The following is a 26,215-nucleotide window of genomic DNA, read 5'->3' on the forward strand; positions in this document are numbered from 1 at the left end:
TGTCCAGTCCTGGCATTTCTGCTGGTGCCTAGGTGGTGTGAAAGAGCAACAGCCTGATTTGATTGCAGTGGGGACAAGAACCAGGCTGACAGCAACTGTGGGAGTAGACTGGGACAAGGAGCATGGGAAGGGGAAATGGGCACAATGGAAAATGAGAACAAGTGAAGGAGGAAGACTGAGGTTGGATGAGAGGCCTGGAGTCTGGGACTGGCTGCACAAGGAAATGGGTGGGGATTCTGGGACTGTGAGCTGTGTTGGAAGGAAAATTGGTACTTAGGGAGCATGTTGGAGAAGAATGGGACTAGGATGAGGAGGCTGGCTGGGGAGAGATAGGACTGGGACAGGAGCAGAAGGGATCAATGTATTTTCTTTTTTTTTTTTTGGGTGGAGGAGGAAGGAACAGGGGCTGATTGGTCTGTGTCTACTAGAGCACACTTCCTTCCAGAACCTGGAATTGAATTCAAGATTTCAGTTATTCCTCTGCTGGCAGCAAAAATCTGGAAACGCACCGGCAAAGTGTCTTCCCCTCTAGTGGCTGGTCCATATTGAGGATGACAACCTACTGCTGCTATCAGTCTGTTAACTCAAAGGCAGAGTTCTGTGCTGTGGCTCCATATAGGTGCCAATATGCTGCCACGATAGAATATTTTTCCAATTTGCATTCTTAAAAACCTAGGATATTACACAAAAAACTACGTTAAAAGAACATGAATAAAGTTGCAAAGTCAAGCACTTAAAAGTTGGGAAATGTCAGAAGTAAGGTTACCTATGCAACCTTAATTCTACCCCCCGATGCATGCATATGTATTATAAGTCTTTAATTACATGACCACATACTTTTTTCCCCCGCAGGACCCCCTTTTCATTCAGTGGGTTAGAGGTATGGTACTCTAGGGATAATCAGTGTTGTGTAGTAAAGGGGGCTGTTGTTTGTAGGAACCATTTCATTTGTTGCAGAAGCTGGAAGTTGTGAAGTAGAAGATTGCAAGAAGAGAAAAGATGGTCTCATGGTTTAGACAGTTGAGTGCTGTCCTGGAGAACTGGATTCTATCCTTGCCTCTGCCACAGAGTTCCTCTGTGTGGGCAAGTCACTTAAACCAGAATTTCACAGGTGGTCACTAATTGTGTGTTCACTATTTTCTGAGTGTCTGACTTGATAACCTGGAGTCTGAGTTACAGAAGTGCTGAGCACTTACAGTGGGAACTATAATCGGGGGAGCTGTGCTTTGAACATAAGTGCTATATAATAAAAATTTTAAAAAGTAAGGTCCTACATTGGGCACCAAAAATTATTGAGCCTTTTGACCTTAACCTCTTTGTCTCTGTTCCCCATCTGTAAAATGGGGATAATACCACCGTTCACTTTGTGAATGCTTCTCGTGTATTCATTTATTTTCACAACAATCAGATACTATAGTGATGAGCATCATAGAAAAGCCCATGAGGAAATAATCCTCTTTTCAGAGTAGGTTTGAATATTATGCAGTAAATAAGGTATGGGGCCATATATAGAAAACAAAATACTGAATAGCTACTCAAGTGAGCACACACCATCACGTGTACTGAATGAAGTGGTGGTTGTGTGGAAAAATAGTAGTTGATCATGTAATTAAAGACTATATCATAATGCATGTGCACAAGTATGCCAAATTAAGGTTGCGCAGAGCCTAATGTTGACATTTCCTAATGTCTGAGTGCTTAGTAACTTTAACATTCTTAATATAATTTGCATATAGTGTGCATATGTATATAAAGGGACAGACATCAAAATTTTAGCACACTTATTGGGAGTGGATGGTAATTGTTTACAGGTATGGGGCTCACATTTCTCCTGTTAGGAAAATCTGGAGAATAACTAAATGCTTTGGGCTAAAATATTAACAGCGCTGTGCTCCTGCCATTCCAGATGTGCAAAGTGACCTTAGTGGGCCTAGAATTTGGCCCATTGTGTATTTTTTGTTACAATAGCAATACACAAAGTATAACTAACAACTTCTGTAACAAGTTTTAGTATCGCTTTGTTCCAGAGCTGTTGTGACATCAGCACCCAGTTTTTCTGTCTTTTTACAACTTGCCTACTAGGAGTGGTTTTAGAGAGAGAAAGGAATGTAGTTTTGTCTCAGCTTTTGAATTCTGAGAATGTGAGCTCCCATGTCTTTCAAAGAACAGTACTGGCAGGAATAAATTACACTACTTGGTCATTATGCTGCAATTTTAGTACCAGGCAGACATCAAGTACTCTAATTCTTGCATGTTAATATGAATAAGTAAGTGAGATGGTTCCGCGTCCTCGCTGAGCTTTGGAACTAAAAGCAGGTTGAGTACTACATTTTGTCTTCCTTACAATTAAGCCTTACTTTTAGCCCTAAAATTATTGTTCACTGATTCAACATTTATCTATGCATTAATTTATTCTTAAAGTCAACTGGAGTACTTTTTTTGTATTGCATTGTAATATGGAAGATATCTGAACAAATAATTACTATGTCCTCAGCTGTCGGACTAAAAACAACTTAATGTATTTAAAACCAACTTGACTTGGTATCTGATGAAAACAGTTGACATATCTCCTAGTCATGTCATGACTGGGAGCTTGAACTCATAACTTGGCTAGATTAAAAAAATCATGGACTCAGTAGAGATACTTATTTTACTCATGACAACAATTTGTAACCCACTAGCCCTCCCTTTGTCTTATGACTGCAGAGGTGTTAATTGCCCACTTCATCTTAAAGGATCTCCTGCAACAGCTGCATATCCCTTATGCTAAAAAAAATCTGTCCCACCTTGTTTTTAGCTGGGACGCTGATGCTCTTTTCCAGACCTGAAGAAGAGCTCGGTGTAGCTTGGAAGCTTGTACCTTTCACCTAAAGAAGTTGGTCCAATAAATATTACCTCACCCACCTTGTCTCTTGTATCTACTAGTGGCAGATGCTGGAATTGTACAGGTGGTGATCCTGGAACATGCCAACCTGCAGCATGGCACTGTAGTAATCCTGCCTCAATTTCCCTCTTGATTGCCCAAGAATGTAGTGTTTAAGTAATATTTAGCAATGAAGGAATCTGGTGTTCCTACATTAAGCACTAAATCCTACAGTTAACAATTTGCAGCCAGGCATTTGAGAAAACTGTCTAGCCAAAAATATACATGGGAGAAAAAATACAGGTATATGAGCAAACTGTACATTGATATTTTTTGTAACAATAGAAGGTATGAAGCAGCTCATGCAAAGATAATATTCACACTGAGATAAACTCAAGCTATACTAAAGTACTCTGACAGCTGTTAGAAGCACAACAATAAATATCAACCAGTAATATTACTATACATTATTCATTTTACAGTATTTTTACATTTTATTTGCACATTTAAAAATACAACCAGAAACCTCATGAATCAGACAGTTGGAGTAGAATTCTAGGCAGTGCTAATCCATTCATATCTCGAAATCCCAGACATGGTGTAAAATACTATCCTTGTTGGGTTCCATACAGCAGTCCATTTCTTAGTTACAGTCATTCTACTTTCAAGAGCCCTGGATCTTGCAAAAGAATTACTTTCTTGAAAACAGCGAGCTGTGGTAGATGTAGTTCTTTAAACACTGAATTTTTTTTAAAAAAAATTTGTTTAAAATACTTGATCCAGAAACTCTGGGAAGTTGGAAAAATACATATAAAAATCTTGATCTTGTTACAGTTCAGTGTAATTATGAAACTCTAACAATATGTTTCAGTTTGGTGGAATCTTTTGTGTTGTTTTGGCTGTCGATTAAAACAAGGGGTGTATGCTGATGATTTTCTATTATTTCAGCAACACTTGTGAAGCGCTGGATTGAGAAAACAAAAATCAGTTAGAAGTCTCATCGATTAATTGGCTAACAAAATGAAAATCCCAAGAATCACTACCTCATCTTCTTTCTCTCTGTCATGGTCATCTTTGGAACTACAGGATCTTCTGAGATCATGTTATCAAATAGGTGTGTCTCCCTTCCCCTGTGCCTAAGTATGTTGCCTCCAATGTGTACTTTGTGTCCTCTAACGGTTGAAGGAGGCAGTAGAATAGAGAAATTTGAACAAATATATGGTAATGATAATTATGTTTCAGTTCTATTGCTCATTTTAGGAAGAAGGTTTTGGGACAGGCCACTAACGTTGAGCTATTCAAAGGTGATGATCTAGGTGATCTGGAAGCTGGTTGCAGGAGCCAATCCCTAGCCAGTGTGTCAAATAAAGCTCCAAACAGTAGTAAAATTTCATTCCCTTTTACTTGAGGGTTGGTTTATTTCTCAAAATCAACAGTCCTACATAAACAAGGTGTTGTTGGTTGTCCCCTTTCCCAGAATCATAGACTATCAGGGTTGGAAGGAACCTTAGGAGATCATCTAGTCTACCCCGCCCCCGCTCAACGCAGGACCGCTCCCCAGATAGATTTTTGCCCCAGATCCCTAAATGGTCCCCTCAAGGAGTGAGCTCACAACCCTGGGTTTAGCAGGCCAATGTTCAAAGCACTGAGCTATCCCTCGCCAGCCTTTTATCTGAAGAACAGGTGGTCTTCAGGCTATTACCTCATCTCTGGCCTGAAACCCATCCCCTGGGAGGCAGATAATGAAGCTCAGGTGGGACTAAGCCTAATTCCCTCATGGCCTCCTACCATGTGAGAATGGTATTTGAGCCTCCAAATCTCCATACTGCTTTACAAATAACCTGATTATCCATGTAGCATAACATTGACACAGTGGGGTCCTGCAGGAATCAGTTCTGGGTCTGGTTCTGTTCAATATCTTCATCAATGATTTAGATAGTGGCATACAGAGTATACTTATAAAGTTGGTGGATGATACCAAGCTGGGAGGGGTTGCAAGTGCTGGAGGACAGGATTAAAATTCAAAATGATTTGGACAAACTGGAGAAATGGTCTGAAGTAAATAGGATGAAATTCAAAAGGACAAATACAAAATATTCCATTTAGAAAGGAACAATCAGCTGCACAAATACAAAATGGGAAATGACTGCCCAGGAAGGAGAACTGCGGAAAGGGATTTCGGGTCATAGTGGACCACAAGCTAAATATCAGTCAACTGTGTAATGCTGTTGCAAAAAAAGCGAATGTCATTCTGGTATGTATTAGCACACGGGTGGGCAAACTATGGCCTGCGGGCTGCATCCAGCCTGCCAGCTGTTTTAATCCGGCCCTCGAGCTCCTGCTGGTAAGTGAGGTCTGGGGCTTGCCCTGCTGCAGCTGGGGAGCAGGGTTGAGGCTGTCCCGTGCGGCTTCCAGAAGCAGTGGCACGTCCCCCCTATGGCTCCTGCGTGTAGGGTCAGTCAGGGGGCTCCACTCCGCATGCTGCCCCCACCCCAAGTACTGCCCCTGCAGCTCTCATGGGCCGGGAACCACAGCCAATGGGAGCTGCAGGAGTAGCATCTGTGGACGGGGCAGTGTGTAGCAGAGCTGCCTGGCTGCACCTCAGCATTGAAGCTGGAGAGGGGACATGCTGCTGCTTCCGGGAGCCGCTTGAGGTAAGCGCTACCCTGAGCCTGCACTCCTGAGCCACCTCCTGGTGCCCCAACCCCCCTGCCTCAGCCCTGATCCCCCTCCCGCCCCTTGAACCCCTCATCCCCAGCCCCACCCCAGAGCCTGCATTCCTAGCTGGAGCCCGTTTTTCCCCCCATACCCAAATGTCTTGCCCCAGCCTTGATCCCCTTCCCATCCTTTGAACCCCTTGGTCCTAGCCTGGAGCACCTTCCTATACCCCAAACCTCTCACCCCCAAGCCTGGAGCCCCCTCCTGCATCCAAACTCCTCATTTCTGGACCCACCCCAGAGTCTTCACCCCCTCTCAAACCCCAACCCCAATTTTGTGAGCATTCATGGCCTGCCATACAATTTCTATACCTAGATGTGGCCCTCGGGCAAAAAGTTTTAGCAGGAGTGTTGTAAGCAAGACATGAGAAGTAATTCTTTCACTCTACTCCATGCTGATTAGGCCTCAACTGGAGTATTGTGTTCAGTTGTGGGCTCCACATTTCAGGAAAGATGTGGGCAAATTGGAGAGATACCAGAGAAAAGCAACATGAATGATTAAAGGTCTAGAAAACATGACCTATGAGGGAAGAGTGAAAAAAGTGGGTTTGTTTAGTCTGGAAAAGAGAAGACTGGGAGGGGACACTATAGCAGTTTTTAAGTATGTAAAAAGTTGTTACACGGAAAAGGAAGAAAAATTATTTTTCTTAATCTTTCAGGATAGGACAAGAAGCAATGGGCTTAAATTGCAGCAAGAGAAGTTTAGGTTGTACATTAGGAAAAACTTCCTAACTGTCAGGGTGGTTAAGCACTGGAATAAATTGCCTAGGGAGGTTGTGAAGTCTCTGTCACGGGAGATTTTTAAGAGCAGGTTAGATAAACTCCTGCCAGGAATGGTCTAGGTAATTAGTCCTGCCACGCGTGCAGGGGACTGGACCAGATGACCTCTTGAGGTCCTTTCCAGTTCTATGATTCTATGATTACACTCCAGAACAGTTTTAACAGTTATGCAAATGCAATCCAAGATATCAACTCTCTCTTTTTGGTAAGTGGTGGGGAGACAGAGGGAGAAGTTCAGATTAATTTTCTCCCTAAGTTTTTAAATGTAACTGTTCTTTTTTCAAAGAGCCCATTGAGTTCAATGGGAGCTGTTGCATGAAGGGTGTTTAGAAGATTGGTTTTCAAGAAAGGATGGAGAATTTACATTTAGTAACTGAAGTTCTGATCCTGATGACTGTCCGAAATGATAAAACATATTTGTATATTTTAAACTAATCTGTGACTTTGAAGTCCCAATTTGCAGTAACCTAAGTTACCTTCTGAGGTGGATTTAAAGCAGTGGTTCTCAATCAGGGTACATACAGGTCTCCAAGGGATACATCAGCTCATCTAGATATATGCCTAGTTTTACAACAGGCTACATAAAGAGCGCTAGCGATGTCAGTACAGACTAAAATTTCCTACAGACAATGACTTATTTATACTGCTCTATATACTATATGCTGAAATGTAAGAACACTGTTCCAGTTGATTTATTTTATAATTATATGGTATAAATGAGAGAATAAGCAATTTTTTCAGTAATAGTGTGCTGTGACACTTTTGAATTTGTATGTCATCTGATTTTGTAAGCAAGTAGTTTTTAAGTGAGGTGAAACTTGGGGGGTACACAGGACAAATCAGACTCCTGAAAGGGTATGGTAGTCTGGAAAGGTTGAGAGCCACTGATTTAAAGTACCTTATTTTATATTTGTTTCATTGGATTTTTCAGTCTGAAGGATAAATCAATTATTTGATGAGGTATATTTTTATCTTGGTGAATGAAGATTTACATCCTAACAATGTAATTAAAATAGATCCCTTCATTTTTACTTAGTAGGGCATAAAACTGAAAAGGAAAAATCGCTCACCTCCTCGCCAGTTTTTTCTCTGCCCAGTGCATATCGTTTAGTTGATTCAATAAATCGTACAGGGATATTATACACCTTTTTGTTGTAAAACACAACCAGTGTGTACGGCTGCTTTGAATCTTGACCAGAACTCTTCCTTATCAGAAAAGATCCATCCTATATCAAGGAAAGGATATGCAATAATATTTCATTAGTTTATTTTGTTGCTATCATTGAGGATGTATCAAAATTCACTGGGAGAAATGGGGGAGCTTCCCCCCAATATTAGCTTATACAGATGTCATTTAGTAGCATTCTCTGCTGTCCCAAGTCCCAATGGCTGCTTGCTGCATGTTCTCTCTCAGCTTGAGAAAGGAAAGGAACAAATAAGCAGGTAATAACTGCTTCCTGGGGATCACAGGACATTAGGAAGTGAAGACTATACAAGCTGCCACCAGTGGCAGTAGGTAGGCAAGGAAGGGGAGAGAACCTGAGCAGATGAAATGCTCTCAACAGCTTTACACAAGCAGCAAACGAACACTGAGAGCCACTGTTGGGGTCACCCTAATGCTTCCTAGCCAGTGCTATCCTATCCTAAAGATTACCCCACTCTTCTGGCTCTCTGTCCCAGATGGTGGAGCCATAAAAAAAGAAATCTTTGTTGGGGAAAGAAAGGCCTCTGAAAGATTGTGCCTTTGCCTGGCACATAGGGTGCTGCCCTAACTGTGATGCTCCCTGTGGCATTAGAGCTTTGTGCAGGCTGATCTAGTCTCAGTCCGGAGGTTCAGACAAAGGCTAAAGCCCAGGTCAGAGGGCTCAGTGGTGTGTGGAGGGGTTGTTAAGTTATCATTTTGAAATAAAGTGGTATGACCAATTTTACAGATACCAGAATTTGAGTATGAGACAGTGGGCAGTGATGGAGCTTGTTTAGTATCTGTGGCCTGTTTCCTGCCTTGTGGGGGATGTATCTGAGTTAATAGATCTTTTCCATCTCTAGCTGCTATAATACTATTGCCTCCAGTGGGCCAAAAATGTGTACGGAGTTACACAGGTGCAATTTTAATTGGCTTTAGAGACCACCATTTCAACCAAATCTAAACTGTGTAGACACATTTCAGCCAACGCTACTCTAACCTGTTCAGGGTGGGGCCCAAACTATCTGGGAACAACTCACGTTATATTCCCCATTCCATGTGTCTAAAATTTTCTTAAAAGAGGCATACTGCAAATGTTAACTCCTTGCTTTACCTTATTTGATTTGTATAATGCATCTTCTGCAGTTTTTCGATCACAATAAGCTGCGTACCATGCTTTATCATGAACACCAGCATCCTGTAAGAGAGAGAGAGACCTTTGTCAATGCAGTGGAAAAGCCTGGTTTTCTTCTATAACTTACAGCAAAATATAATGATTGTTTCTTCATTGGATATTATGTACTACACAGCTATAAGATAGGAGTCATAAAATATGAACACATACTGTAGTGTATCCATTGCCAAATGATGATAATTATAGAGAACCATAAGTGTGCAGAGCACTTTGAAAACACATAGTTAAGACAGGCCTCTGTCAGGAGCTCATGGTCTTAACTGGACAGATGCAGTTCAAATGAAGGATGAGTTGAAACCAGTCAGTGAATGCTAAGAGAGGAGATCTTAAGGAGAGGTATGCATGTGGAGATGGAGGATAGTTTGCATTTGTATAGCAGAAGACTTTTCCAGTGGAAAGAGGAGGGATTAAGAGAGAGACTTGTGAGTCATTTTCACTATTAATAATTAAATATTTTCTGCTGATATTTACATACTGATTTAGCATATATTTTTGTGTGTTGCAGTGGGTGTTGGCTACAGGATGCCAGGTTTCTTTTACACCCTCCAAATGAAGTAAGTTGCAGAACGTGATGACTTCACCCTACCTAAGGTTGTTCTCAGTTCTGAATATATCGTTGTGGGTGGGGTTAAACCCCATTTAACCTGTAGTGACCTCCACCCCCTCATTTAAGATAGGTGAGTGAGACAGCTAAGCAGCCCCACATGATGTCTGGTCTACACTACAGAGTTAGGGTGATGCAAGGCAGCTTACATCGACTGAACTATGTAAGTGTCTACACTAAAGTTTCACTCCCACTGACGTAACTGCTCTGCTACGCTGACTTAATAATTTGACTCCACCCCCAGGAGAGGCATAGAATCAATGTCGATGTAATTAGGTTGAGGCAGTATCAGTGTAGCCACTGCATTGCTTACATTGACTGGCTTTCAGAAGCTATCCAACAATGCCTCATGCTGACAGTACAACTGCTCCTGGCGAGGATGCGCACTGCTGACACAAGAAGCAAAGTGTAGACACACACAAGTTATGTAATTAGTGCAGTGCCTATATGCCAACATAAGGTAGGTCAACTTAATTTTGTAGTGTAGACATGCCCTAAGACCAAGGGTATATAAACCTACCCAATCATTTTGACCATGTGGGTAGAAGGCTCCATAGGTTATTGCCTTTGGGTATGGGGGTATGTGTATGTGTGTGTAAGGCTACGTCTCACTATGAACTCAGGGTGTGAATCCCAGCTCACGTAACATACTCACCAGCTCAGTGAGACTGAGCACAAGTATAAATAGTAGTGTAGCTGCAGTAACACGGGCTGCAAGAGTGGCACAGCTTAGCCAAGTACATACTTGTGGGGTTCGGATAGGTTTGTACTTGGCATGTGCTATTGCAGATCCACTACCATTTATACATGTGCTAGCTCGATGATAGCTTCTGAGAGTATGTGTATGCAAGCTGGGAATCATGCCCCTAGCTCGTAGTGTAGACTTAACCAGAGAGGTCGGGGGAGAGACAGAGAGTGTATGAGTGAGTAGAGAAGCAGGACAGAGAGTGAGACAGAGACAGCCTGAATAAGCACCTGGGAGCATTACACTGCAGAAAGCCTAGAGAGAGAGAGTTTTTAGTGCTGCAAGTGAGAACACTGTCTCCTGTTATAGGGTTTCTCCCATGTTTGGGGAAATAGAATTTTGTATGTTTTCTGTAAATAAGATTGCATCACAGGTACCAGACTCCAACTTCCATTTCGCGTCCCAGCTGAAACAATCTGCAGGGACCCATATTTTCACTAGATGCTCAAGAAGAGGTAACAGTAACTTTAGCTTGTATGGGTGGAAACTTCACTCTCATCTGCCTTTTGCTCTATCAATTTCCCATGCTCCTCAAAGCAGCAGCCATTAATTCTGTTCATACCACATTCTCCTCCAAACTGACAGAGTTTTCAAAACTGGTCTTAAAAGCATCCTGCAAACTATACTCTCCCCATTTCTTTCTTCCACTCCAGTTGGATTCTGTCATCCAGTGGATACTCCTAGATGCTAGAGGTGATGGCTGCTTTTATACCGCCAAACATTTCTCATACAGCAGGATTGTGTATTGAACAAGTCGCCCTTACCAGTGAGTACTGATAGTTTTTGATTATTTATTGAAAGGATCCTTCTGCAGGAATCAGAGTTCCTGAGGTCAGGCCCTGGATCTGCCATTGACTTAGCCATATAATCTTAGGCAAGCCACTAAACCTCTCTGCATTAGTTCTCCCAGTTATAAATAGGTACAATACTTTTCTAATTCTTAGAGTGTTGTGAGGCTTATTTAATTAATATCTGTGAAATGTTTTGAAACCTCAGTTTATAAGGGCAGAGTGTTATCATTAAAAGCTGGGATCTTCTGTATAGAAAAATAGTAAGGATAAAAATTTCAAAATCACCTAATTCCTATTTTGCAAAATTACTTGGTCCTTTAGGCTCCTAAGTTACTCAGATGCTTTAGAAAAAATTATCCTAATTGCATATCTGGAAGCACATATTTTTGCTCAGATTTACTTTTCTGTAATTCAGAGGGGAGATTAAATTTTTTCTTGCAGTTGGGGAACAGTGGTACTTACTGTACAGGAAGGAGAATTATTGTAATGTTTTTAAAATGTGCTTTATTTTATTCTATCATATGATGATATGCGGTACATATCGTACACACAGATGGCCTGGGATGCAAGGGTCCGCCAGACCCGCTGACCCTTCACTAGAAACATGCATTTTATTAAACAAAAGAGTACTGCCCTAAGGGAAGAGTCATGAGTGGGGGAAATAACCAGGACTTCAGGAACGCCAGACTGTATGGGTCTGAATAGCATTGGCATTAAAGTGGTTTCAATCATTTAATTAGAACCAGGTAAAAAGTAAAACAAACTAAAACTAGGACCTCTGAAAAGATATGAAACCTTCCAGGCAGCCTCTGTCTGTAAAGGACTGGATTAAGGTACTAAGGTGTAGCAGCAAAGACAACAGGGAATAAAACAGGGTCTCTTCATATATGTGAGAGCTTATGGTCAAAGTATGGTTGAAGTGAGCTAAAGTTTGTTATAGAACTAATACTTAGGCTGAAAGAGAGAGTTCAGCACATCCTTGACTCTCAGCACTTCTCTGCTATCTTTGACCTTCCCCCACATGTCCCTGGAAGAAAAGAAAGAAAGAGGGCTGGCCTAAATACTACAGTCAAAATACTTTCTCCCTAACTGCTCCAGATTTTGGGGAAGTGGATCTTTATTCTATCTTTTATTTTTATTTTTAAAAGGAGAGATTGTTACTCAATTCTTTGTGGTAGGGTGTTTCCAGAGTGAAGCTTCCTTTTGATAATGAGTTATTATTTTCAAGGGTTGCTTGTGCTAACTGTTGATTGGGAATTTCTGCCTCCAAATATGTCTAAAATAGTCATTTATCTCTCCCCCTGGAAGTAACAATTATTCTTGACTGCCTTTCATTCTCTATGGATGATAGTTCTAATCCATCTAACTTCTTATAATGCATCCATCATTTTGATATAAATGCCATTACCATGGGCCCTATCTGTTAAAAGCCTCTCCCATTTCCCTATAAAAGCAGTTAATGCAGGAGTGCAAGTATATTTGCAAGACATCAGTTGTATTTGTATGTGTGAGCAGAATCAAAAGTGAAATATAGGATGACAGAATCTGGATATAAGTCCGTAATGACTTACTGGACTCCAGATTGCCCCTGGCTCTGAAAGCATTCAATGGTTAGGCATATGGAGTTGTTCAGAATGAAATAAGGGAAGGTGCAGGTAAGCTTAGCAAATCTTAATGTTTTCACTATACTTCCTGTAGCTCTCCCGTCATTCCTTCCTATTGGACTTTCATAAAAAAAATAAAGTGGGAGAATGGTCTGGGGCTTTTTTTGCCTTTAAGGGTGTGTATGCAGACTTGTGAGTTTATAGTTTGTATGTCAAGTGGCTGCTAAGTTAGCAATTATTACTGTGAATAGCTGGAATTGTCACAATAAATGATCATTGTATAGTTAGTGCTGTTCTGCACGTGTCATGCATACAACCTCCTCATAAGACTATTAATATCTTTATAGAATTTGCTAGAATATACCCTGGGTGATGAAGTGGGACTGTTCTTAATGTTTCCTCTGAATATTGTGTAGGTGCCTCATTTTCCCCTATGCATTTCTTAAGTCTCTAGGGGGTGAAAGTGTTGCAGAGCAAAGGGCCAGAGCACATAAATAGCTGTCACTCTATTTCCTGGCAACTAATGGTTGGGACCCTTCCCCTCAGCAAGGAGATAGCTAAAGGTGTTGGAGAACAAAGAGATGAGGTGACCTCCTGGACCAGGAAAGGAACAAAGCCCAGAGGAGGAGGGGCTGGAGGGTGCATCAGTTTGAAGCTGGCTGGGGACCAGGAGTGAGTGCAGACATGGGTGTCTGGCTCGCTGCCCCCAGGATGGACCCAGTTGAGGGGTCCTGTTCTCTGTACCTACAAGCTCTGTTTTAGACCATGTTCCTATTATCTAATAAACCTCTGTTTTACTGGCTGGCTAAGAGTCATGTTTGACTGCAAAGTGGGAGTGCAGGACCCCGCCCAGGTGGACTCGCTGTGGGAAGTGCATGGAGGGGCAGAGGATGCTGAATGCTCTGAGGTCAGACCCAGGAAGGTGGAAGCCGTGTGAGCTTCTTGCCCTGAAGACAGTCTGCTCACAGAGAAGAGACTTCACCAGAGTCCTGCCTGGCTTTGTCGGGAGCAGTTCCAGAGCATCACCCAGGAACTCCATGACACCCTGTCTCCATTTTAAATTTAAACTTCATCATTTCTGAGTTCCATGAGTGTACATATGATGTCACTTTTTCTTGAGGGGATGAGTATGTCATTTATTTTCATACATCATCTTAACTGCATTACAGTAAAGTTGTTGCTTTCACAGGAAGTTTTAACAACAACCCACTCCTCTCCTCTTTATAGTGCAAGGAGTCCAAGAGTCCTTCAAACACAATACAGTGTGATTGGAACTGTTATGTTAACTGTAATGGAGCAGGGGGAGCAATGGCAAATCTGGAATGCACTCATGCTGTTGTGATTAGCGCTGTATAAGAACCTATATAGAATAGACAAAAACAGCTTCTCCCTGAAACCTTCCTTCTTCCTGTCACATAAACTGTTGGGAATAACCTAGGTGAACAGAGAGCTCATGCCAGCTGTGCAGTGAAAGTCAACCACTTAATGAAGGTGTTGTCTTCATGAACCAAACAAATCAAAGAGCACTTATGCTGTACAATTTGATAATACCAGTGTACATTATAATTTTGGGGAAAATATCATTGATTTCATCAGCAAGGTTTCACTTTTTCTGGTGAAATGGATCTTTTAGTCAGTCAATCTTCTGGTTTTGTGCATAGCTGCTATATTAAAAGCTCCAAATATAATTGTTACAAGCTGTTTGCTTTTGTGTCTGCTGGATTCTTTTTATGAAAAAAGATTTTTCATAATATCCACTATGACCGACTGTTAAAATTGTTCCACAATTGCAAGTTCTTTGTGTTCCCCTTGCTGTTGTATTATCTTTGTCATATCAGCCTTTAGAACATTTAGTGTAACTGGTTCTGCAATAATAGAGCCTTTGTTAGGCCCTCAACAGAACTATTTCTACTTCATTTGTGATTACTAGACAGGACAGTTTCCTGCATTTTGTCTTCTGCCATCTTCCAAAGGGAGACGGAAAGGGACATATTGAAATAAAAGTAGCCTATTTTCTTAGATTTTTTTCAAACCTATTATGTTTGAAATACAAAATAGAAAAAGTTTTCCAGTTATTCACAAAGATAACTTGGCACTAATTCCAAAAGGGGCTTATAGTGAAGGGAAATCTGTTTTAGGGAGCAGCAGGGCACAAGGCTGATAGGGAGGGACTAAGACTATTTGTCAGGTGGGAGCAGGGCCGGCGCTTTCATTTAGGCGGGCGCCAGCATTATGGGGGGGGGAGGGCGGCATTTTGCCGGGGGGGCAGCAGGTGGCTCCGGTGGAGCTGCTGCAGCCATTTCTGCGGATGGTCCGCTGGTCCCGCGGCTCCGGTGGACCTGCCGCAGGCATTTCTGCGGACTGTCCGCTGGTCCCGTGGCTCTGGTGGAGCTGCCGCAGGCAGCTCCACCGGAGCCGCGAGACCCGTGCGCAGGGCGGTGAAATCGCCCGGCGCCTAGGGCGCCAGAAACCCTGGCGCCGGTTCTGGATGGAAGAATCATAGTTTTCACAGAGAAGGGTGTGAGCAACCAGTGGTCTCTCACTTACTCTTAGATCCCATCTCTGCTGATGAACCAAACTGCATTAAACAGGGCAATGTTTTTAAATATGACTCTGTCTTGTGCATTCCTGTGCTTCTGTGTTGTACTTTCTCTGGCAGACTCATGCTCCAACAAGGTTGGAGGATCTCTGCCTAGCATGGTTCACAAGTGTGTGCGTGTGTGTTCCTACTAGTGTATTCTTGGATCTCTCATTATTTATCCACTGACATAACAACTGTAGACAGTTTGCACAGCTTTGGACTAAACATGTGGACACATACTTTCAGAAAGACTAGTGAGCAGTTGAGTTCAGCTATGAAATACAAAAAGGAAAAGGGCAATGAAGTGCACTCTATATCTATCTGCACCCAGGACTGGGCTAAATATACCAATAAGGCATTTTCTGTTTGCATCAAACAATCCCATAGCTAGTAAAGGGAAGACCTGAAACAGAAGTTTGACTAAGCAGCTTTTCAGTTCCTGTTTACATTGCGCAAGAAAACTTTTCCTGCCTAGGTTTTGTATAACTCTATCTAATCATAATTCTACAGTTTAGCATGGCTTTAACGTCCTGTGTGTTCCACCTGTTTGGGGCTGGAACTGGCAACTAGATGACTTATACCCTGACAAAAGATTTCACTGTAGATAGGGCCAAAGTTGTTATCATAAGGAAGGAAATGGACCACAAGCACCCTCAACACAGGATTATGCTTTCTTGGAGGTGTGAAGAAGTGTAGGATCAGAGAGCCAGGTGTCTCTCTGTAAGACTCCTCTTACAACAGAGCCTGACAGCACATGCTTCCTCATGTGTCTCTTTTAACCCTTAGCTAATTTCATACCTGGTCTGTAGTATCCAAACTAGCTGAAATGTTGCTGCGTGGAAGAGTGCCCATTGTGCGGTTTGCAGGGTCTAGCGGTTCTGGGAAGAACAAGGTGTAACGTGTAAGTGTCCAATGTAACTATTCCTATTATTTTGTTGGGGGCAGAGGTAGAAGGAAACAATAATGCAGTAGATTGTCACAACTCTGTTGGCTAAAGGAATAAGGAGAACAATCCATCTCACTTTAAGAGAGTGACCAATATCTTCATAAAAGTAAATTCTGCAGCCTGTTAAAATTCTCTGGATAATTTATAACCATATAATGGAAATGCTGAAATCTTTCTGATATATATTATCATTTTATCTAATTTACAATTCTATCTGTGTAAAAATAATGAACTGCATATAAGAAATCTTGCCCTAAATCTGAAACTGTAAATTGAAATATTTCCAACTGCCTCTTAAAAGTATTATTTACAGCAGAATTTAAGCATTAGTCATAATGAAAGTATTCCATTTTTTTCTGTAGTGCAAGAACAAATGGGTGGATTCAATAAAAATGTCATCTGGCTTCCAAGTTGCAGACTGAACCAGCCCAGGAAAATGTTATATTTGGGGTCTTGTGTGGTGTGGAAGCCAGATGGAATTTTATAGAATTCAGCCCAAACTGCCTTAGATTTTGACTTTCAGAGGCACAAAGGGGGTTAGATGCCCAACTCCCATTGACTTTCCCAGTAAGTTCCACTGGTCTTCCTTAATTGTACTAATTAAGCTAATACCATACAACCAGCTGGCTATTTTAATCTCATTCTTGTATGTATTACAGAGACCAATGTATTCAGAATCCAATGAATATATATGTGGCAACTGAAATAAACCCAGACTTACTATAAAAGATAAATTGTGCTTACTTGGTAGGGCTGGTGGCTTTTGATGTAATGGCCTGAAATAAATATTTAGAGATTACCGAAAGGAATGAGGATGTCTACCTAACACCTATGTTTGAATAACTGAGCATGTGTATGGAAGAAAGCAATAACAGAGTGTATGCGGTGATGTATATGTTCCCCCATGAGGTTGAGGACTGAAATAAAAGTCTCAGGAAATAGAACTTTAAAAGGGAAGTAAAAGCTGCAGAGAGAAGAATGCTTCCCTCTGAATCTCTCGCATCATCTTGTTCAAACTTAGTAGCGAGTCTTGTGTCTATAGCTATAAGAAAGGAAATGAAACTAGTTTTTACTTTTGGGCTGTCGTTGGTAGGGGTGGAAGTGGGAGCTCTTGGCTGGGACCTCGTCGCCGTTCAGCGGCTGTAGGTTTCTCTGTAATATGGAAAAAATTGTAAATTCAGGATTAGCTTTAAAAATAATCACCTCAAGTGGGAGATGACAACTTTTAATTCATTGTTTTAATTTGTAGAATAAACATTATTTAGACTGTGCCTTTTCCCTAACTCACACACTAAGTGAAATGCTCACGCACACTGGGCCATATTGTACCACAGATTTTCAGGCAGTGCTCCCTGTTGATTTAAACGGGGACTGTTTACAAAGGAGTGGTGTGATATTGCCCCTTAATGCTAGTGAATTAAAGCACAGGACGTTTAATTAATAACAATAGCAAATGAAAAACTGAAACAAGGAGGGCCAGATTCCTCCATCCTTACTCACTTTCGGTGGCATTCTCTTCTGCCCTGGGGGCCCATTTATGTCCTCCAACTGACTCTCTTGTGGTGTGACTTTCACCCTTTGAGTAGTCTATTACTCTGCCTACGACCCCACTGATTTCAATGGGACTATTTGCAGAGAAAAATGCTACTCAGTGCAAGTAACAGGGACTGATTCATGTTCTAAATCACTAAAAGCAAAAGTTCAATTCTTGTGAATGTGAACTTTTTCCAGTGTAACAGAAATAATTTACCTTCAGTAACACTTAAATTCTCTTTGTGTGGTAAACTTGGTTTCTACAATAAAACAAATGTCAATCAAAACATTTGTATACTTAAATGATATTCAGTTAATATTTTGTAAAATAGACATTGCTATAGAGGATCTTTGTTTCAGTATTATACAAAACTCCCCGATACCTGTAGTGGAGAACAATTACATGTATATTATACAGCTCAAAACATGCACGAACCCCTAAACAACCATTATAAAATAACAGCATACAAAAGTTAGATTAAGAGGTTATTGGTTTTCTGTTTGCATCTTAAACATGCTACACAATGTAGACTTAATTCTCTACCACGTTAAAAGGATGCTAGCCACTTAAATTTGGATCAAAATTTAGATTTTTGAGAGGGTTTTCCAAAAGCTTAAGCCCAATAAAAATGTTTCCATAACATATTATTATAAAAATAGTGTTCACATTTTGAAACCAATGCTTCTGTGTAATATTTGCAAGCTAAATTTTGCATTGTTCATTGTCCAAGCTGGAAGAAATACAAGAAATAAGTACAGAATAAAAAGAGTTGGAAATGAACTTGTTTTTAATTTTTTTTCCAGTTTTAATAATCCAAGTTGTTGGTAGGTATAGGAACTTGTTTAAAATATGATTAAGTTAACAGTATCCCAATTAATGCATTCTTTAGCAACATTGCAACAGTAAATAGTCATGCAAAGCAATATGACATGTTGGCAAAAGGGTGCGTGTGTTTACTTTGAAGAAAAGATTTTTCCACTTGTTATTTACACTTGAAATTGACAGGGATATTGTGCTTGGGGAGATAAGGGCATTACCTTCTCATACAAAGAATTCACATGGATGATTGTGTAAATATGATCAAATAGATTTTACAACATAAACTTGGAAAGACTCCAATCCTGTTTGTGAGCAAGAGAGACCAAGGTAAAAGCCCATTTTTACCTTGAGATATGACTCTTGTTCTAGGGTGATATTTTATTCTCATTCCCTAGGGGAGACTCCTACACACATCAGTGGGAATTTCTGGACGCAATCTGAAGGCAGAACATGGTTCCAAATAACTCTCATTTGTTTTCTTGAGTCTCACTAATGTGGATTCTACCACTATCTCCTAGGGAAGAGAATTCATTTACTGATAACTCTCTGGGGGAAAATGTCTACCCCAGGTGTATTTAATCTAAATTAGTTTCCAGCAATGCCTATGTGTTTTTCCCTTTGCTGCTGAGTTAATGTACGTTCCATAGCCAAGTCCTTGTGACTTCCTTTAATTGCATATATGCTATCATGAATGATTTCCACCCTTCTTGCCGCCACACATTTTATTTATTAAAACCTTCATGATGGCCCCAAAACATTTTTCAATGGTTAGAATAGTCTCTGTGGCAGGCCAGAGGATTTTCTGCCATTCTTGTGCTAACAGACTCTGGAGTATATCTTCCTCTTTCCAATTCTGTATGTAACTTCTATTAATGTTAATTAATCAAGGGGCAAAAATACTCTTAATTCTGTCCTTACTTCCCATTAAGGAAACTGTATTTATGACCAAGTTCAGTTTTACAAGCATATTACAGTATCATTATAAAAATACAAAGTCCACTTACTGGTGGTTTTACTGGATTAGGTGTCTTCTTTCTGAGGATTGAAAAAGTAAGTGATTATTTAAAAGACACATGCAGTGCATTGAACAATCAAGTATATATAGTTAACTGTTACTCATAATATTATTGACAGAGGTGGGATTTTGGGTTGACTCCTGCCCTTCCTTGGGCTGATGCAATAGAGAAAAAAGGGGAAAGGCTATGTTGCATTTAATATAGGTTTCAAAGATAGCGGTGGGAACCATACCAAGGTGTGTGAGAAAGCTATGTCCTGCAAAGAACCAGGTCATGGCTAGTAGAAGGGTGGTTTGTAAGAAAAGGAGCATGGCTTTATACATGCACAGGTATTGCTGAAGATTTCATCACTGCAGCATTTGATTGTCTCAAGCAGGCCAGCAGGTTTTCTGTCAGCAGCAGCATATAGTAATTGGAAACAACTCCAGCATGCAAACCGGCCCAGCTTGGAGAAATAGTAGAGTGGCCTGCAACTAGCAATCCCACCTTGTTCTTGCCAGGGCAGGATGCCTCTTGCTCTGGACTCATAGTTCATGGACAGACAACTCTTGCTTCGATGGCTGCCTCCAGTAAGAGCAGGATTTAGTTATTACTAAATCTAGCAATTAATAATGAAAGAGAAGCAGTGATATTTTGTTACTCACATTGCCCTTGGTAATGGTGATGGAGCTGCAACAGAGGGAAATTTGGATTCCTGAGCTCCACTGCTGCTGGGATCTAAATACCCACACAACATATTTAGTATATAGTATTTAACATATCTGAGCATTGTTTTTTTCTTTAATAATCATACTGAAATGTGCTTAGGTGGCACTTGTAGTCCCTGAAGAAAAGATTATGCATCACTCTATTTTCATACTTTGAGTGGAGAGATACTCCCTTGGTGGTGGTGAGTGCTTCCACTACATTGCTGCCACCAAGGACTGTGGTAAGGGGACACTGGGCATCAATAACTGTGGAAGGGAATTCATGATTAAGAGCTTTCTAGATTTGGGAAACTTGCATTGGTGTAACTACATCAGTGCAAACCCTTAATGCAATGCAGTACAGTATGTCTTCATTCTGTAACTCTCCAGGGTAAGTCACATTGGTGAAAGAACTACTTCAATTAGTACAGAGCATCTCTGTATACAGTCTACACCAGCGGTTCTCAACCAGGGGCCCAGGGGGACCCCTAGGGTTCCTAGAGGGCCGTGAGCAGGTTTCAGAGGGTCTGCCAAGCAGGGCCAGCATTATACTCGCTGGGGCCCAGAGCAGAAAGCCAAAGCCCCCCAGCATGGGGCTGAAGCCTGGGGCCCTGAGCCCCACCACCCGGGGCTGAAGCCAAAATGTGATCAATGTAGCTTTGTGGGAGCCCCTGTGGCATGGAGTCCCAGGCAATTGCCCTGCTTGCCACCCCTTAATGCCAGCTCTGGCTTTTATATGCAGAAAACCAGTTATCATGGCACAGGTGAGTTATGGACTTTTTACAGCATGTTGGGCTTGGGGGATGGCACACAAAGGTTGAGAACTCCTGGTCTACACTGAGTACAAAAACAACTCAAGTCTAAAGCAAGTTGTTTACTGGCTTGTCTTTACACTGACTAAGCTCTTTAGCTGTTCATTAAACTCCTTTTCTTAACACTGATGGTTGTAGTTTAAACTTAAAGGAACGTACTACTGCATTTGAGGTCGTCAATAATATATTGACCAAAAATCTTTCTAGCAATCACCATGTCTTCAGTGCAAAATACTTACTTTCATCATGTTTTTCATTCCGATCATGCTCCTGAAATTAAAATACACAGTATTTGTCAGCTCACACTTACAATGCAGCAATTGTAAAAAATGATAAATATGTAAGTAGAATCTAGGAGAAGGGACTAAGACGTTCTGGTATGGGCCATATAGAATTGCACCAATGTCAAAAATGTTTGTATAGAGTGTATATTATATTAAGCCTCTCTAGTACATTTCATCCAGCTATTTGAAATCACTTAACGAACAATTCCTTAACTCTTAACACCCCAGCATAGTAGATGTTACTGAACCTCAGGCTCCAAGTACTCCATAGTAAACTGGAGCTAAATTCAGCAGTAAGATACCCTAGTTCACATAGCATGCCAGACCAGGGAACAAAAAATTCACTAATACAATAGGTAGAGCACCAACTGTGTTTTTCATCCTGTCCCCAAATTTTCAGTGTGCTATAGTTATTTTTATCACTGAAAACATTACATTTTAGAAGCAGTCAGAGGCATTGACATCTGGAGAACCATTGGGGCACTTGATAACAAGGGAAATGTATTGGGTTTCTGTTTCCCAAAACACAGTAGATGACTTTGGGAGTGGGAAGGAGATTCATTTAATCTTTCCTTTCTTCTTGTAAACAGAGGTGACTTTTAGGGGTCTTGAACACTTAGTTCCCTCCTCCACAGCAACTCTTGTGAGCAACCAACTCCAAGATGTGCCATGCATGAAAGTTACGTTTTTTTAATTTTCTAATAACTCAGAAATGTTGACAGGATCATGTTCATACTTTTCCAAAAAATTCATCATCAAGCATGAAAAGGTTAAACACCAAAGAAGAAAGTGTCTAAGAAGATGTTTCTCAGATGTGAGCATATGAGAACGTAGGGTTATAATAAAGGTCCCGACTTAATTTTAGTTATGACTTTTGCTATCATAAGAGTCATTATGTGTGTTTGGCATAATGATTAGAGTAGATTCTGAGGAGTCAGAACTGTTCAGTTCCCACCTCTGCTACTGATTCTGTGCCTCAGAAACGATAATATAAAACCTACAGCTGGCTGAAAAATTTTCAGTGGTATACTTTTCCTCCATCAGAAAATGCTGTTTCCTCAAAATCAAGAAGTTTAATGGGAATTTATTGATTTTGATAAATGTGACCAAGATTTTATAAAGATTCAAAATAGAAATAAAAGTACTTTGTTCTGACTATTGTTTTAACTTTTAATTTTTTTAGCTCTTAATGAATTGTCTGGTTATTAAATATAACTTAATTATTTATAGGTCTGTCAAAGGATTAAAAATCACAATTAATTGTAAGATTTAAAAAAGTTGCGATTAATCGCAGTTTGATTAAAACTGTTAATAGAATACCAATTTAAATATATTATACATATCTTTGGATGTTTTTTCTAAATTTTCAAATATATTTATTTCAATTACAACACAGAATACAAAAACAACGAGGAGTTCTTGTGGCACCTTAGAGACTAACAAAGTTATTTGAGCATGAGTTTTCATGGGCTATAACCCACTTCATCAGATTGATGCATCTGATGAAGTGGATTATAGCCCACGAAAGCTTATGCCCAAATAAATTTGTTAGTCTCTAAGGTGCCACAAGGACTCTTCATTGTTTTTGGTGATACAGACTAACACAGCTACCCCTCTGAAACAGAATACAAAGTTCAGTGCTCATTTTATATTTATTACAAATATTTGCACGGAAAAAAAATAAAAGAAATAGTATTTTTTAATTCACCTCATATAAATACTGTGGTGCAATCTCTTTATCATGAAAGTGCAATTTATAAATGTAGATTTTTTTTCCCCATATAACTGCACTCAAAAACAAAACAATGTAAAACTTTAGTGCCTATAAGTCCATTCAGTCCTACTTCTTCTTCAGCCAATTGCTAAAGCAAACAAGTTTGTTTACATATATGAGATAATGCTGCCTGCTTCTTAATTACACTGTCACCTGAAAGTGAGAACTGGCATTTGCATGGCATTGTTGTAGGTGGTGATGCAAGGTATTCACATGCCAGATATACTAAACATTCATATGTCCCTTCATACTTCAACTTGTAGATTGAACTGTCTTTTTTATCATTTTTATAATAATATAAAGTGAGCACCTCAAAAGAGGCCTGATTTTCAGAAAGCATTGATCATCCACCCTCTGAAAATCAGGATCCTTGAAGGTGCTTCAAGTTGGGCACCAAAAATCACTAGTCGCTTTTGAAAATCAAGGTCATGGGTGCAGGCTCTGGAATTTTTCCATTGAAAAGGCTTTATTTGTAGACTGGGGATTTAATGGGGATTATGAATGTATTCTCCATCAATGCATGGGAGATATTAGACCCCAAAGGGTGGAAAATACAGAAATAAGGTCCATTTTCTCTCTCATGCAAATACATCTACTCAGTTTAACAGGGCTTACTCATGGATGTAAAAGCGTCAGCATCTTGGTTGTATGTGTCAGCTATTCCTTTCAGACCATCAGGACTTGTAAGAAATCATGTTAATATTTTGAACATGAAGGATATATTTGGAATTTTAATTCCACAATTATAATAATATGACATGAGTCTGCAGCTCTTTGATGCTTTGGATCTGTTTACATTCCAGAGTAATCTACAATTCTATACTTGTCTCTAATACAGATAACAACAAATAGCAGTATATAATGCAGATACCAGCACTGCCCTTCACCATTTAAATGCATTCTTTTCTAATGGTGTTTAGCTACTCACTGCTTTTTGCTGAGGAAGATTTCTGGGAAGAGGAAGAATATTTCTGGAAAACACACAAAATGATTTAAATATTTTTCTGATTTCATTTAAAATTGCTGAGCCCAAAGGTGTAAGTTCTCTTCAATTTCAAGATACATAGTATACCTTAGTAAATAGGTTGTTAGTTATAACTATGTTCTGCTGCAGTTTGCTTCGGGTAAGGTTGTGCCTTAACATACAGCCCTGAGTTGGAGACTGGATGAAGTTGTGCTATCCCATGGGGAGGCCTAGTGCAGCTCTGGAATTTCACTCCCCATGCTCCTTCTTACGCATGGGGTGAGGGCAGCCTGCTTTTTCCTGGTGACCCTGGCTTACTCTGTAAGAACAATGGGTGGGGATGAGCCCCTATCTCCTTTCAGCCCCTCCACACTCCCTTATGGGCACTGTATGTTCTTGGAGACACATGGAAGGAAGAGATTATAGGCAAGAGCTAGCTTTGCTCCTATGCACCTGATCCATGGGTGGGGGTCATGTAGTCCTGCCCTACCCCTCAATCTGCACCCAACCTAAAAACTCCATATTTGCTTGGGCACAGAGACCCCTTGTGGAGCTTGGCTCTGGCACGCAGGGGGTTCTCACTTCCATTATTGGGTCCCAGAATTGTGTCCCCACTCCAGTGGGTGGAATTCCATTTGTTCCACCACTGTCCTGACCCTCCATGCCTTGGTAAGGGAGAGGACAGGGCTACCCCTCTATCTTGCTCTAACACTTACTTTCAAAATTGGGTATGTGGGTTTGGTTTTGATAATAAGCGTCCTAACGTTGCCTACTTCTCAAATCATTTGTGTTTTCAGGGATCAGCTACTGCAATCTCCTGCTTCATGTTACGTTAAACAGCAAAAAAATACATTAAGGAAGTATTACACCTCTGGCAAATCCATTAAAACCAGGATATTGAGAGTTAATTGAGAAATTTCATTCTTAACTCACCCCCTCTTGCCTAGGTAATTTATACATATGGCCTAATAATCATTCATTGTCTGAAGGCTATGCAATAGGTAGGCACTCTGTGGCGAGGTGAAGAATCTGCTTCCTCCAGTGTTTGCTCTACACTTGAGGAGACGTAAGCTGATTTTAACTAACCTAGAAGTGTCTGGTTTAGAAGATTCTTTGGCTGAGCTGAGCATGTGGGAATGTCCTCCTGTACTCTGAACAGGCTTGGGTGGAAGAGGTTTAGTGATCCTAATAAGACAACACAGGTGAAGTTAGAAACATTATGCAAAAAACACTGAATTAAAAAAGAAAAAAGTCTCTGTAATCCTAGACAACACAATGTATTTGAGTGTATGTATTGTGTGTTCTCATTCTCAAAGTTCATCAAGAAATATTACAATATTTTATTAATTTGGTATCTCTTCTATTGCGATACATAGGTACTAAATATATAAATATTTAGACTATGCTCACATGTTATCAAAGTATATTTCTTGACAAGGTCTAAGAAACTTTTAATAATGGACAGAATTTCATGGTAATGCATTACCTGCTTGTTGGTGGTGACGGTTTTTCCTTTAAGAGAAAATGCACTGTTAATAACTTGGTCATATCTGTATTTAATAAAATGCATCTCTGCTAATATAGGATTTTAAGCTGCCTTTGTGATATCTTATTTATTGGAGCATGTATCTGCAGCAAAACATTGCCTTTTGGGAATATGCGTAAAGATGGGGTAGCCAGAAAATGACCACTACTATATCAGTGTAGCCCCAAGCATGCTACTAAGTTATGTGCCATGTCAGTACTGGGAGGTGGGAAGGAAAAGATCATATCAAAACAGTTCATGATTCCTTCGCTGCGGCATCACTTCTAGAAAATGCTCCAGTAGGCCTGTGCTTGTAAGGCTGGATCACATTAAGCAGAGCTGAAAGCCTTACCCCACCTAACAACTTGTGGTAGGTAGAACAAGTTTTCACTGCCATTTGGTGGAGAGACATGGCGTTATGAAGTTACCAGGGGAATGGGGCACCATTCGCAGTGGCAAAGGTTTGTTCCAATTTTCTCTCTATTAAAGAGTTAATACAATGGTTTACTCTCACATTTATTCTGAATGATTTTGCACCACAGGATACAGTGCTTTCAAGTTGCAGCATGCATGTATAGTGCAGGAACTATGACCCATAAAATGTACGTAAGGTCTTACCTCTTCTTCGGGAACCTCATACACGTCTGAAGGAAAAAGAATATTCTGTAGTTACAAAAGCGGATCACAGGTCTCTTTTGACAGAAATACAGTCTGGAATTTACATCAAAGTTCTGCTTTTAAAGAGAAAATAAGATTCTTTTGGAGAGAAGGTAATTTTCTGAGATGTGATTG

The 26,215-nt window shown here is 40.4% G+C and overlaps 1 protein-coding gene across 2 annotated transcripts in view; it reads right to left on the reverse strand.

The window, feature by feature from the left end:
- Window positions 1-3,339: 3,339 nt before the first annotated feature.
- The window catches only part of BLNK (B cell linker), a 162,962-nt gene continuing 140,086 nt past the window's right edge, over window positions 3,340-26,215 (reverse strand). Inside the window, exons 10-23 of one of the 2 annotated variants that reach the window (XM_032770260.2) lie at window positions 26,042-26,067; window positions 25,385-25,410; window positions 24,985-25,083; window positions 23,863-23,905; window positions 21,116-21,146; window positions 20,023-20,095; window positions 19,367-19,397; window positions 17,760-17,802; window positions 17,083-17,161; window positions 16,754-16,785; window positions 15,862-15,941; window positions 8,658-8,741; window positions 7,431-7,586; window positions 3,340-3,827 (exon numbers count right to left, since the gene is read on the reverse strand). In XM_032770260.2, the coding sequence (XP_032626151.1) occupies window positions 3,708-3,827; window positions 7,431-7,586; window positions 8,658-8,741; window positions 15,862-15,941; window positions 16,754-16,785; window positions 17,083-17,161; window positions 17,760-17,802; window positions 19,367-19,397; window positions 20,023-20,095; window positions 21,116-21,146; window positions 23,863-23,905; window positions 24,985-25,083; window positions 25,385-25,410; window positions 26,042-26,067 (923 nt within the window). In that variant the 3' untranslated portion in view covers window positions 3,340-3,707. The remainder of the gene's footprint in view (window positions 3,828-7,430; window positions 7,587-8,657; window positions 8,742-15,861; window positions 15,942-16,753; window positions 16,786-17,082; window positions 17,162-17,759; window positions 17,803-19,366; window positions 19,398-20,022; window positions 20,096-21,115; window positions 21,147-23,862; window positions 23,906-24,984; window positions 25,084-25,384; window positions 25,411-26,041; window positions 26,068-26,215) is intronic. The other variant, XM_032770258.2, reaches the window with a different exon arrangement.

The sequence above is a fragment of the Chelonoidis abingdonii genome, chromosome 15 (genome assembly GCF_003597395.2).
Source record: "Chelonoidis abingdonii isolate Lonesome George chromosome 15, CheloAbing_2.0, whole genome shotgun sequence".
In the NCBI taxonomy this organism is placed as follows: Eukaryota; Metazoa; Chordata; order Testudines; family Testudinidae; genus Chelonoidis; species Chelonoidis abingdonii.